The following is a 15,000-nucleotide window of genomic DNA, read 5'->3' on the forward strand; positions in this document are numbered from 1 at the left end:
ACAATAACAGACGAGTGACGTCAATTCATTCATTCTATAAAATGAGGAAAAGTAGCGAATAGAAATGTATATATTGATCGTTTCATTTGTTGTTTTTTTATTTTTATTTTTATTTTTCGGCCCCTCAAACTTTTTGCTCCTCCATCCAATGTTGGAAGTCTGTTATACTGGCCTCTTTCTAATTATACACAGCTGTGAAGGATTCTACCTTATACTAGTAGCCTACGAGAATCATTATGTCTATTATGTTTGCACTACAGAAACAGTTACCATCAAAAGAAACCAATTGTTTGTTTCTTTGGCTGCTGCTCTACCTTGCACATCAGAAGCAATTATAATAACCGGTGTAAATGAGTCGGTCGGAATGTTATAGAAGATAATAATGACGCCGCTGCCGTCGACGACGACGACGACGATGATGATGATGATGATGATGATGAAGATGATAATGATGATGATGATAATGATGATGAAAATAATTATCAGTTATATTATCATTTTATTATTATTTATTATTATTTATTATTATTATTATATTATTATTATTATTATTATTATTATTATTATTATTATATTATATTATTATTATTATTATTATATTATATATTATTATATATTATTATTATTATTATTATTATTATTATTATTATTATTATTATTATTATTATTATTATTATTATTATTATTATTATATTATTATTATTATTATTTTGTATTATTATTATTTCTGTCACCATAATAATTTCATTCTATTCTTAATCATTATCATAATTATTTATCCTGATTTATTTTGGTAGGAAATTACATGGAGTCGTTCATTTGGAAAGAAAACCAAATCACTGACAATGAGTGACACATTTTCATTTCTTCAGTCTTCCAACACGACACATAATCAGATCCGCCTGCTTCGCGCATCGTGACAACCAAAATGGACACGTTGCAGGATTGGCAAGAACAGACGTGATTAATTTCCGATCAACAAGATTGATAAGCCCAGACCATAAAATTCCACACATCAATGGAATGATACTTTCTTTTAATAACCACTTATCAACTTATTGACAGGGAGCTTTGTATAATTTGCTTTTCGAAAAATCCAATTGTTCTATCATTGTTTTTGTAACAATCATCTAGATATGTTCCCAGCCCCACACGCTTCCTTCACCACGCTAAGCCATTCGTTTCCCTTTCTCCTCCTTTTCTTACACTTCCAATCCCACTTTCTAAAATTACACATAATGTAATCCTATTGTAATGATACCGCCGTATGCATTGATGGTAATCAAAATTTACTTTGGTCGGAGTTATGATATAATATGAGCCAGAGCCACTGATCTCTCAACGCAATTCTAAATTCCAACTCGATCTATTTTTGTCTCTTCTTTTCCTACGTTCTTTTCCTATTTCTCATTTTTTTCTTTCTCAATTTGTTCTTCCTATCTCTTCTCACTTTCATAACCTCCTTGCTCCTCCTCTTCCTTCTCCTTCTTATCTTCCTCCTCCTCCTTCTCCTAGTTTTTCTTCTTCTTCTTCTTCTTCTTCTTCTTCTTCTTCTTCTTCTTCTTCTTCTTCTTCTCCTCCTCCTCCTCCTCCTCATCCTCCTCCACCACCTTCTTATTCTCCTCCTCCTTGTTGTTGTTGTTGTTGTTGTTGTTGTTGTTGTTGTTGTTGTTGTTGTTGTTGTTGTTGTTCTTCTTCTTCTTCTTCTTCTTCTTCTTCTTCTTCTTCTCCTGCTCCTCCTGCTCCCCCTCCCCTCCTCCTCCTCCTCCTCCGCCTCCTTCTTCTTCTCCTCCTCCTTCTTTTTCTTCTTCTCCTCCTCCTCCTCATCTTACTCCTCCTCTTTCTCCTCCTTCACCTCCTCCTACTCATCCTCCTCCACCTGCTCCTCCTCCCCCTCCTCCTCCTTCTTGATTTCCTCTTTCCTGTCACAATCCCCATATTTCCCTTCATTTATTGTGTTCTTAGTGCCCTAAATAAAATTTATATAAAATAAAACAACCATAACAAATATCCACGCTTTATAACCATCGATGATGAATATGCATAAAACCTCCAAAACCAAATCAATATCTGCAATCATCCATTAACAATAATTGTTTCTAATTAGAATCATTTTCTGACAACGGGCTTCACAACGCCAATAAATCAATATTACGTTGTAACAAAAAAATTAAAATTTGTCACATGAAATTATAACCCACTGATTCTAAACGGTAATAACAAGAAATGAAGTGAGTAGGAAAGTGCACGAAGACAATAGAGAATACAAATTTTGCTGCGGCGATGGCGGCTCGAACCCACGACTTTACTGGTACGACAACTCTGGCTGGCCGGGGCGGAGAGCGTGACTCTACCGTATGAGCTATCCACCACAGCCGGAGTTGACGTACCAGTAAGGTCGCGGGTTCGAGCCCCCATCGACGCAGCGAAATTTTTAGTCTCTATTGTCTTTTGGCACTTTCCTGCTCACTTCTTTTCTTTTTATATCAACATAAGTGCCTGCTCCACCTACTTTTCTGATTCTAACGGCACTATGTCGAAATGTCTTGGATGGTAAAACATAGATTTCATAGACAGTCATATAAAATTGGGTTAATCCCATTTGTCTTACTAAAACATACATGGTTAATTAACCAGTTAACTGTCGCAATCTGTAAATATACGTATTTTAAAAATTGACCAGAAAATTAACTCATCCTACAAATATCGATTGATATAAAGGACCCTTGTTTTTGCAAAAACCCTTAAACCTGGGAGCTGGCGAGGTCCCGGGTTCGAGAGTTTTGCTCAGACGAGGGTCATTTAAATCAAACGATATTTGAAGGACGAGTTTTCTGGCAAACTTTTTAAATCCGAGTTTTTCCAGAGTGCAGTAGTTAACTGATTAAAGATAAACACGGGTTAAGAGCTTTTGATATGTAGGGTGAGAAATGAGAGGGGGCGGGGGTGATAATAATCGATTAATGTCTCTGGAGAAAAATTTTGCTGAGATAGAAATTTGCGTTTTGTTCGTGTATGAGAGTTCAGGCAGCCATATCTAAAAGATTTTTATGTTATCAACTCATTTTTTTTCTTTAAAGAGAGTTTTACAATTCGGCAGATCCAATCTCTGGTTTATAGATTTCTTCCCCATAAAACATCTTCTATATTGGTTTTCAGTTCGTATAGCAATTCTGGTATAACGATGGAATAAAAGAAAATAGCGATTGCACAGTATCGAAAATCATTTTCCACGTAAATGTGACCGACAGTCTAAAACCATTATTATATCGGGATGAATAGGCCCCCGAAAATTGAATTAAGAATGAAAGTAAAAGGAAATACTTATTTTTGAATGGTTGCAATGCGAGAAATATATTCATTCTTCAGCATAACGAATAGAAATGAACGTCCAAGTTAGATATTTGTGTCTATCAATTCAATGCCCAGCACCTGGATAATCCCCACATCTTATTACCGCCTTGAGACGGTGGCTCACAATGGTACAAAAAGATCGATTATATCCTATTTGTCGAGTGAAGGAGGGAGCGAGAAATCTCGAAAACAGCGATCAGATGGATACCTCATGGTAATCGCAATAGGGGAAGACCACTGGAGACTTGGAGAAGATCCGTGGGAAGACAGATGGCATCCTTCGGTTGGATCTGGGGTGAGGTTTTGGGAGCTGGCGGAAGACAGAAGTCGTTGGTGCTCCTATATGTCGACCATATATTATGTGTTTATGAAACACCAAAGAGGAGTAAGTATATCCTATTCGGTTGAACGAACAATGGAACTACAAAGATGAAAGCAAACATAGGAACCCAATGGTGTTCCACAGAATAATCTCATTCCATCTAATTGCTTGGAGATAAAACGTATGCAGAACATCTTTGATGTTTTGCTTATATTAGTATCCTCTCGCATGTTGCTTGAGCGTCTACGACTCTATGCTTTAGTTTGGTTTTTATTACTTATTTCAATAATAGTATATTGACGGATTCTAAAGACGTACCTTATCTTTTACGAGAAAACGAATATTATGGTAGCTCAAGGCTGATCGGCTACCACAATTGGTAATTTTTTTTCGAAAAAGCAAACAAACAACTTTTATATGCCTGTCCCAGAGTCCTGCATACATTTAGAAATTGACACCTCCATCAGATATACACATGTTTTAAATCTACTCCTAAGAATATTTTCCGCTGGTGGTCATTTCCGATGAAAAAAACAAAACGACCGTCTACAAAAACAAAAATTGAAAATGTTACACCATATACGAGTAGATTTATTATATGTGCATTTTACAATGTATAAATCAAGTTGTTCAAGCTGTTCATAGTCCGGATTCCGTTTTTGGTCTCCACTATTAAATGTGTGGCAATGGGTCACGTACTCGTGTAAGATCTAGCGGGAAAAAAAACCATTGTGATAGATTAACATCCCATGTAGGGAGTTGCAAGCAATTGCCATGCCATTGCCTCATTTACATGAAAGGAACTTATGAAAATTAGCGCTTCTGAGATGTTACGACTCTGAGTGTATATTTATGGATATAGCTAGCATTGACCTTTGAAAAAGCTGTCCAAAACCATCTCCTCCTCCATTTCCTTCTTCTCTGTTTTTAGATACTTGACAATCATAACGATAATGCCGAATGAGTAGAAGGTGAGAACGACGACGATATAAAGGACGGCACCAAAGTCTGTGTCCTCCACCGTCTTAGCTGCTGCACTGGATTTTGTGATATTCGTGACAGTCAGATTCCTGTTGGATTGATAATAAAATGTATAGAAATAAATGGCAGTGTCTGGTCAAAGCCTTTAAAAATCCAACTCATGCTTATAATATTTTGACACTTCTACTATAAAAGATTACCGCTGACTTTGCCTCTCGAGGTGACTTTGCCTCAAACCGATTCGGAACAATTTGACTATCCTCAGGCTTGTTGCACATATTTCCCTAATTAGACTACTTGATTTTTTTTAATCAAAAGAAACAACTATCACAAAACTAAATATAATTTAATATGTCCAAATCTGTAGAGGCAAAGTCAACCCTTGAGGCAACGTCAATTCAGTTGACTGTGCGTCATAATACAACACAACAATCATTAAAAGAAAGTAAAAAGCTGGTTGATGTTCGTCGTGATCAAGACAACAAATATTCCATTGGTTGTAGTATTGTATACCACTCACTCTTCACTTTCTTCTGGTGGTCGCCTTTTATTGTGACGTCATTTTTTGTGCTGCCTCAGTTCACGAAATCTACATTTTGACTCAATGCATAATCTTTAAAAAGTCATACCTCTCGTCAAGGTTTGCTCTTATCTGTAACATTGTCGAAAACAAGGATAGTGTCGATGTTAATACATATAAGCGCCAACTTTATAGAGTAAATCCCACTAAGGTGAAGAATGTCCATGATTTTTGTTGTATATTCTTTATGGTCAAACGATTCATTTGAATTAAGACTAATTGAAGGAAGGGACAGAAAATGGCTACTGGGTGTAAAAAAGGGACAAAGAATAGAGAGAACATAAAATTTGTCCACATAATTTATTTATTTTTTTCGTTATAATTAAAGCTTAGGTACACAGCAACGTCGTAATGTTAAAAACAAACAACCCAAGCAATAACATAAGAACAACAGAGGCAATTTTAAATATCTGATTGCTGCATGGCTAGAGCTAATCGCGAACATTATAACAGTCTGTGCAAATAATAGAGTGATTACTTGCACCACAATGGCAAATAAATGTTTCAAATTATTTATAGCTCCATGAGGTTGTATCCAGGCCTCTTATTTAAGCATTCTTCACACAAGGTTGAGGCAAACACTGAGTCTGTGCATATCTATTGTGAATTTGTTGATTACCATTATTGTAGTCATTACTGTCGACATGCCGTGGGGCTCAGAGGCAGTGCCTTAATTTATTTCATTGGTTAGATTAAATACAATAACATTCTGTGGTTTTGGTGATGCAAACCACTGCTATCATAATATTGGTTGGAGTGGAGTCTAAGATGATGCCGGTATTGTGCACAACACCAATATTGACATTGGGAGAAGAGAAGAGAAGATGAGCGGGGGGGGGGGGGGGGGGGGGGGTTAATATAAATAGAAAATAGATAGAAGAATAAGAAGATAGAGATAAGAAGATAGAGAAAGAAAGAATAGTTAGAGAAATCTGATTAAATTTATGACAAGGCTTCGACTTGATAGCCTTAATGGCGGGAAGCCGGTGACACAACTAGAGACAAACACACTTTCTATTACGTACTAGATATTATAGAATCTCTCACTCATCAAAGATTATAGAATAGTCATATTGCACACCATGACTAACACCAATGCCACCAAGCACTTCAGTGACATACGTCCATGTAGAGAGAAAGAGAGGGAGAGAGAGAGAGAGAGAGAGAGAGAGAGAGAGAGAGAGAGAGAGAGAGAGAGAGAGAGAGAGAGAGAGAGGGCGTGATATATAATATATATATATATATATATATATATATAGATAGATAGATAGAGAGAGAGAGAGGGGGGGGGGAGAGAGAGAATGAGGGAGACTGAGATGGAAAAAACAAAGAGAGAGAGAGAGAGAGAGAGAGAGAGAGAGAAAGGGAGAGAGAGACAGGGACAGAGAGATAGAGATATAGAGATAGATACCTAGATGTATAAATACATGATTAAAAGATGGATAACTAGAAATATAGATATATAAGACTAAATAGTTTGTATCGGATTTTAAAAGTGAATTTTTTATTTATGCAAGATTTTTTATCATGAATATCCCAAGAATAGCGTTCTTAAAATATAAATGTATTTGTATCCATAATTGTATTCAGTTTTATTCACACTGCACTCTACAAGCACATCCACTCAATTGAAGATAGCGCTGAACTAAACAAGGACTTGGCAAAACTGGAAGCTTGGGAGAAGTCATGGCTTATGAGCTTCAATGTCTGAAATGCAACGTGCTGACGATATATTATAAAAAAAACCTAACCCCCCCCCCCCCCCCCCCCAAAAAAAAAAAAAAAAACCCTGTAAAACTATGACTACCGCCTTCATGACCAAAATTAGATAAATCAAATCTTCTAGATATCTTGGACTACATATTACACATTACCTCAAATGGAAATCACATATCGCAAATATAACATCAAAGGCAAACGAATCAAGCGCTTTTTAAACTCAAAACCGGAGTGGCTGTCCTGTAAAAACTCAGACACTCGACAACAAAAGGCCCATCCTCGAATATATATAATATGGGATCCCTACACCAAAACTGAAATCATCAAGATCGAAATGGCACAAAATAGAGCTGCAGGGAGAATCACTAATAAATACTCACATAACAATATGTCACAGAAAGCTCAGGCCTGGAAAAAAATGCAACTTCGTCGCGAAAGACTCAAGATATGTATACAGGCAACGCCAGCATTAAACTCCCCAACTACACTAGACCAAAAGAACAAACCCAAAAAAAAAACAAACAAAAAAAACAAAAAAACACAAAAGATCAAAACCAAAAAAAAAAAAAAAAACAACAAAAAAATCCAAAAAACAGACTAACAAGAGTACACGACAACAAACTATCAATTCAAACATCAAGAACAGACACCCGCCTACACTCTTTCTTTCCCTCTGTCGTTCGTTTATGGAATGAACTCCCTCAGGAGTTGATAGAAATTAAAAACAATACATAATTTGAAAGGGTCTTATAAGCGTAGAAAAATATTAAATAATGAAATGATCATAGCGTGTATTATGGATATGTGAGTGAGTGAGTGAGTGTGTGTGTGTGTGTGTGTGTGTGTGTGTGTGTGGTGAAATTCATTAAATGCTAACTGTGGTCTGGATCCTCTATTTAAGGGACTACTACATCGGCCAGAAGAAGAAGAAGAAGAAGAAGAAGAAGAAGAAGAAGAAGAAGAAGAAGAAGAAGAAGAAGAAGAAGAAAAAAAAAGAGAGAGAGATAGATAGATAGATAGAGAGAGAGAGAGAGAGAGAGAGAGAGAGAGAGAGAGAGAGAGAGAGAGAGAGAGAGAGAAGGGTGGGGGGGGGGGGGGCAATTCATCTACAGCCAGTTACACCTCATTTATCAAAACTCCTACTCACCTACAAATGATAACATAGTCATGTTGTACATCACCACTACCACCACTACCACCACCAACTGCAGCAACAGAAGCTCCTTCATCACTACCAACGGCAATGGACGTATTAGTCATGATAGTACTGATTATGTCAGTTAACAGTAAAATCAATCCACACCCATGACTTCTGCGATCAGCTGTATAGAAATTTTACCGTAGACTCTCTGATGACATGTCAGTTGATACTAGCAAGGTCAGCGGTACCTGAAATGAAACAGAAGATAAGAGCAATGTACTTTAGCCATGAGCTTTTATATAGTGCAATATCCTCTAAATGTGCTCAAACAGCTTTACAAGGGATCTTGAATCAAAAGCGATACCTAACATGTAGGACGAGGACTTTAACCCTATCCTTACCATCTATAGGAAAATCGTCACATTCGTTACGATACAACCAACATTTTTCTTATTCAAATTTCTTTTGTACATCATAAAATGTAAAGAAAATGAACTGTGTGTTGTAGAGCATGTTTTGCTAAAGAAATTATGTATCACAAGAACTGACTGCTATTGTGTTTGAGTAATAAAAAATCTATTTTTGTGTTAGTTTGGTCTGAAGCTTTGGGGAAAATCCTGAAAATGGCTGGTAAGGAGAGAGTTAATCAACCATCTCAGATAACTAATAATATCAGAGTCAATCTGCTTCACGCCTCTCTGTTAATAAAAAAGCAATAAAATCTTGAGCAGTTTTATAACGCGATATTCACTAAACATGCTCAAAGCGCTTTACGGGGGTCCCTAGCCCACAGCAACAGTCAACATGTAGAACGAGACATGACACCTGAGACAACGACCAGGTACTCATTTTACAGATGAGTTCGGTGAGAAAATGTGAGTAAAGAGCCTTTTCCAAGAACTCAACCATGCGCCGCTCAAAGCGGGGCTCGAACCCTGGACTTTTCGGCACGAAAGCAAGTTTCATACAATACCACATAGCCGCACTGTAGTCCTCGTTAATACATAGCCTGATATCTTCCAATATGGAAATAACATTCCATTGTTACCATCTGCACTTTGCGTGTGGACTGTCAGTCTTTTTCCTTTTCAGCACTGCTTTCGGGGCAATATCGAATAGTACAACCAGAATAAGAGACTTGATACACCGGTCGCTTGATTTATATATCTGTTTTTATTTCTCAGAGGTGTTAGATTACCATATTATTATTCCTTTTAAAAGCACCGTGCGCTTCGGAAATTGGGTGAAAAGAGTGCGCTTATTCGTTACAGTCGAAAATTTAAGAAAATGGATTGAGCTTGTGCTGGAATTAGGGGGGGGGGGGGGGGGGGTTGGTACGTCTCGGTGCCCTTAATAGTGGTAATACTTTATTTTTTTTTTTTTTTTTGCCTTTGTGTGTTTATGGTTATAATAGTGAATTCCAAATCAAAATGAAATATACTATGGTAAAGCATCCTTTGTAAAATACGGACCTCATGGCAACTAAAAGTAAATTATAATGTTTTTTGTTTTGTTATTGTTTAAAGAATGGAATAAAAGTGAAGTATGTAACTTACCGTAATTTGTGAATTATCACTTTCGAATCCATTCTATCAACATGTAAATTACAATCACACGTCACCATCCAACATTCCCCCCCCCCCTTCCGTGTGACAATCAACGCGTTGTTTCCGTGTTCAAACAAATCATTCATTGTTGTAATAATTGATTGCGTGACCACAGGTCCCCAAAGCCTAAGGTACCGTCTATCTACATCAGCCTGTATCTGACAATCAATGTAATATAATAAACACTGGAAGCTCAAACTGGCGTACTTTGAAAAAATAAAAACAAGTATTTAAAATATTAGCCAGAAAACTCGTCCTTCAAATATCAATCGATTACAATCACTCTCATCTTGCCAAAAACTCTCAAACCTGGGATTTCACGGAACTCCTATGTTTGAGAGGTTTTTTTTTGCAAGATGAGGGCCATTTTAATGGATTGATACTTGAAAGACGAGTTTTCTGGCCAAAATTTTAAATACGTGTTTTTTTATAGTTGGGTAGAAAATACATGAAGTACTCAGGGAAACTATTCAATTACGGATACCGAGTTATTGTTGACGATGGCCATAAACTGGATGGACGACCATAAAATAGCTATCACGAATATATTTTATCGGCCTTTTCCCCATTCGAAATATTGATTTGATATATTCACTACATTTCTTTATAAATGATTCTTTGTATCAATCAACGATTGGAATTAAAACAAGTGAGCTTTTACATCGAGCAATATCAGCTTGATCTGTTCAAAAGGCTTTACATCGGCCCCAAGCTAACGGTTATACTTTTCATTGAGAACTAAACACGAGACGGAGACAACCCTGTTACCGGTCAGATACTCATTTTACAACAAAGTATGATGAGGGAATGTGAATAAAGAATCTATCCAAAAGTAGGACAGCTTTGCACCACCTACAGCGGAATTCAAAACTTCATAAAAAATAATGGCTTTTGTACCTATCCATTATTAGTTCTCCGAAGGACTGGTTACCTACAGTCTTCCAATAAGTTTGGATCCGGAAGAGTAGAAGACATCCCCTGCCCTATTGGATCCCAATGCCCAATAACGTGGTATGTTTTATAATCTGTTTTGAGCTGACACTTCTCCATGCATATTATGTCTCATTATTATTGAAATAAGTACCCGCTCCACACTTTTTCTAAACAAAGTCTGGAAACTCGTTGCGCCTATCTGAGGTTGGGATAGAATTGGTGGGATTTAGCTCTAAATAAGAGCGGACACTTTTTCCCCCAGCTAAAACCTTTTACCTATTTTTCTTCCATTGCATATTTATAAATGTATTGGTTTCTTGCTCGTGCAGTCGTTATTTCCTCATTTTGAGAGACGTTCATTTGCATTGGAAAATTGAGCGTTTTCTTATATCATTGCGTGGTTGAGACATTGTTTTGCGAATGCGCAAAATAAAGTGTTTATCAAAAGTTGATTTTAAATTATGTCCTATCCGTTTGGCAACGTTATGGCATGTCAAATCAGAGCATTTACTCTTTGCCCATTTTGTTTAAATGTGCATTGATAAAAAAAAAAGTTGTGTTTAATGCATTGTATTACATTTTAAACCATAGTGGAACTCCGTGATAATGTCGCAATACTAACTTCAAGGGTCGTGGATAGCTCATACGGTAGAGTCACTATCTCCCCGGCCAGGCGGAGTTGTCGTACCAGTAAGGTCGCGGGTTCAAGCCCCTATCGCCGCTGCGAAGTTTTTATACTCTGTTGTCTTCTGGCACTTTTCTACTCACATAATTTCTTGATAATACTAACTTACGAGCATGAGATAAACTATTGATGGTTCTGGTGCAGAATGTCATCAAAATTCATGTTAATTTTACGCAATGCATGTCTGAGATTAAAATATTTAGTCTTTTGACTTAGTCAAAGGATTACGAGATTAAGTTCTCTACATCCGTTCCCTCGCTTGACTTTGGTATGAATGGGTATCCGAGTGTGCCTGAAACAATTCCCGATTCATTATAGTAACATTCTGCTAGGGAGCCATGATAGAAGTAACGTCGTGAGAGAAGTAACGTCTTGATGGAAGTAACATCCTAAGAGAAGTAACGTTCCGATAGAAGTAACATCATGACAACATCGATCATGCATCTTTTTTCTTCTTCATTTGAACTAATCGACTGAGCCAGATTGAGTATTGCCCTCGTGGTATGAACTTGCCTTCGGATTGGAAGATCGTGGGTTCGAATCCCGTGTAAAACCAGTACCTGGCTGTTTAAAGCGTTGTCTATCCGAAAAATTGGAATATTGACTATTAGGCGTCATGTCTTATCCAACGTGTTCCTGTTGGCTAGGGATCCTTTGTAAAGCGCTTTGATCATGTTTAGTGGATACTGCTCTATATTAAAGGTCATTGTTTTTTTTGTTTCTATTTACTCTACCCAATTGTCGATGTGTAAATCCAAGAGAAAAGAAATAAAAATATGGCATCCTTTTCTGAAAGTCTGTTCTTCATCTACAAAGGTCTGATTTTGCCCAGAAGTTAGATATCGTATCAGCGGGTTTGGCGTTTCATGGAGGTATTTGGGTAGAACGAGTAAAGATCACTGTTAGTATCAAATGAAGGAATATAAAAAATCAATACCCTGACTGCCTAATTACTTTACTTATCTCTTATTGTAGGTGTCATTGTAGTCAAAATACTAGTATTTTTCTGGACAAAACGAATACATGAATTACAGATTAGAAACAAGTCTAGATCTATTTTTTTACATCTCTGGATAATGTTATTAGTATGACATATTTTGCGGAAACCGATGTTTACTTATCTGCAGGTCTGATAACCCAAATTATTATGGGCTCATTTTTGTAATTGAAATTACTCTCAATCCAATGCAAAACATTGTCCATTGCAACAGTATTAAAACGAACCCATAATTGTGTTAGGTTATCAGATGTGCACAAGAAATGTAGGAAATGTAGGAGTAGGAAAGTGCAAGAAGACAACAGAGAATAAAAACTTCGCGACGGCGATGTGGGCTCGAACCCGCGACCTTGTACAACAACTCCGCCTAGCCGGAGAGATCGTGACTCTACCTATGAGCTATCCACGTGGATAGCCCATACGGCGTGGATAGCTCATACGGTAGAGTCACGATCTCTCCGGCCAGTGGAGTGTCGTACCAGTAAGGTTGCGTGTTCGAGCCCCCATCACCGCCGCGAAGTCTTTATTCTCTGTCGTCTTCTGACACGTTCCTATTCACTTCATATCTTGCTATTATCAACATAAGTGCTTGCTCCACTCACTTTTCTGTTATCAGATGTGCACGTACGATGGAAATGATTTGATTTTAAAACATGTCGTTATGTTTCAAATTTCTGTGTTTATCTCAAGAAAATAAATTATTTCAAAGAAAAATAAACTAGCATGGATTTCAATGTATGAATTCGGCTTTATACGTTGTCGTTCTCTGATTAAAAATATTAAGTACTGCCATCCAACAGACAATGTGTAGAGATGACGTCTTACAAATTGTATGTAAGATTAATCACTATCCACAGACGCCCGTTTATACTCACTTGTCAGGGTGTCTTAGAACATTCTTAGAATCCAATTTAGCAATGTGAAAGCCTGGGCCTCGGGGATCGGTGGTCAGGATAGTGGTGGTAACAGTAACTTAGACGATGGGGTTGGGGGGGGGGGGGTAGTGCTTGACAATCTATGAAGTATTTATGATCAGAATCTGGACTGTGTCCTTCAGGGACTGGCGTTTGTGTCCTAACGTCTCAAAACGAAATTATGTCGGAAGTAACAAGATGATTTTATACTGATTTTCAAACATAACTTATATATAAAAAAGGGAGTTATTATAAATACTATCACTGAAAGCAGTGAGTTATATATCTCAAACATAACAATTTTTAAATTCAATTTAAATTCTGACAATTTTGATTGATCCAATTCATTACGACAAAAACCGTTTGCTGCAAATCAAATATTTTGAACCAAGTGTTTCCAAAAAATCTTTCATATTAGCTGAAATGAACTCCATTTCTGAAAAGTCAAATTATGAAGATGGATATGGATTGGTTATGTTTGCCGGATGAAGGAGAGAACAATGAGAAAATGGAGAAGGTCACTGGGAACATGGAGAAGATCGGTAGAAAGAGAGACGACATCCTTTGGTTGGACCTGAGGGGAAGTTCGAAAGCTGACGGAAGACAAAATAAGTCAATGACTGCTGACCGGATGTTTTAGATGCAACACAGCAGAAAGTTAAGCGTAAACATACGTTCAGTCCGACATAATACCAGCTTGACGCGATGAGTCACATTTGTGTTAAAGTTCTCACTCATCAACAACACATTATAGAACACATTGCCATACAGAGAGGAAGGAAAAATACAAGAAAAGACTATCTAAATAAAATAATTCACCCTTCCTAAACTAGACTCAAACCGCCAACACCTATTGATTGTCATGCATAAACTTGATACTTGTCAATCAATAAGAGGTTTGAGGGTCTAGTCTAGGATGGCCGATTTTTCTGTGATAATTTTGTCTTGTATATTTCTTTCTGCTTTATCTAAATTATCTGACATCAGTGACCATCCCAGTTCGTTCACCTACAGTGGAGTAGGCAGGGACCAGAAGTAAAAAAGTTTATCTTAACCCAATCCTTCCCATTGCAACCAAATGCGACTTAGGCAAGGTTTATCGCATCCATTTTCAAGGGAAAGCATAGCGGTTTAGCATATCAAATTGAGAATTTATGGAGCAGGCACCGATGCAAGAAAAAGATCTGAACAAGTGTGTATGAAAGGTACCAGACAAAGTAAGAAAGAAAAAGACCAGAAAAAAAAAGATCCCAAAAAATCATTATACCCCGACTGGGGATCAAACCTCAAACCTCCTGATTACCAGTAATCAGGTTTGAGGTTCGATCCCCAGTCGATGTAGAGTGGTTCTTTGAGATCGTTGTTTGTGGGTATTTTCTTCCTTGCTTTGTCTGACACTTTCCATACACACTTGTTCAGATCTTTATCAGTGGTTGATCAAACTTTCAATGTTGAGGAGTGGTAGTTTGTATCAATTAAGTTGCAGGAAACAAGAACAGTAAGCCGATCTGTTGTCTTCTTTCAAATTGTCAGTCAGGTCTTTGTAGAAGTGGTTGTTTCATCAGCCTCGTGAGAAAGTGCGTGCGAACTGATAGGGGTCAGGGTTGCCACAAGGAGGTGGAGAAAGAAGGCCACTGTGGCAAAGAACAGACGGACCGAGGTTGATTCGAGTTTACTTAAACCAACCTGTGATTAGTTGGTTTATACGTATAAGATTACAAAGGACTGGACGAAAAGTATATCTTAGACAAGATTTTATCTTAAGCG

At 37.3% G+C, this 15,000-nt stretch overlaps 1 protein-coding gene across 2 annotated transcripts in view; it reads right to left on the reverse strand.

Annotated features, from left to right (window-relative positions):
- The window catches only part of LOC144957269 (uncharacterized), a 59,650-nt gene that overhangs the window by 6,712 nt on the left and 37,938 nt on the right, over positions 1 to 15,000 (reverse strand). For both annotated transcript variants that reach the window (XM_078888365.1, XM_078888373.1), the window contains exons 2-3: positions 8,104 to 8,345; positions 4,550 to 4,746 (exon numbers count right to left, since the gene is read on the reverse strand). In XM_078888365.1, the coding sequence (XP_078744491.1) occupies positions 4,550 to 4,746; positions 8,104 to 8,216 (310 nt within the window). In that variant the 5' untranslated portion in view covers positions 8,217 to 8,345. The remainder of the gene's footprint in view (positions 1 to 4,549; positions 4,747 to 8,103; positions 8,346 to 15,000) is intronic.

The sequence above is a fragment of the Berghia stephanieae genome, chromosome 1 (genome assembly GCF_034508935.2).
Source record: "Berghia stephanieae isolate SIO BIC M18660-M18661 chromosome 1, UCSD_Bste_1.3, whole genome shotgun sequence".
NCBI lineage: Eukaryota > Metazoa > Mollusca > Gastropoda > Nudibranchia > Aeolidiidae > Berghia > Berghia stephanieae.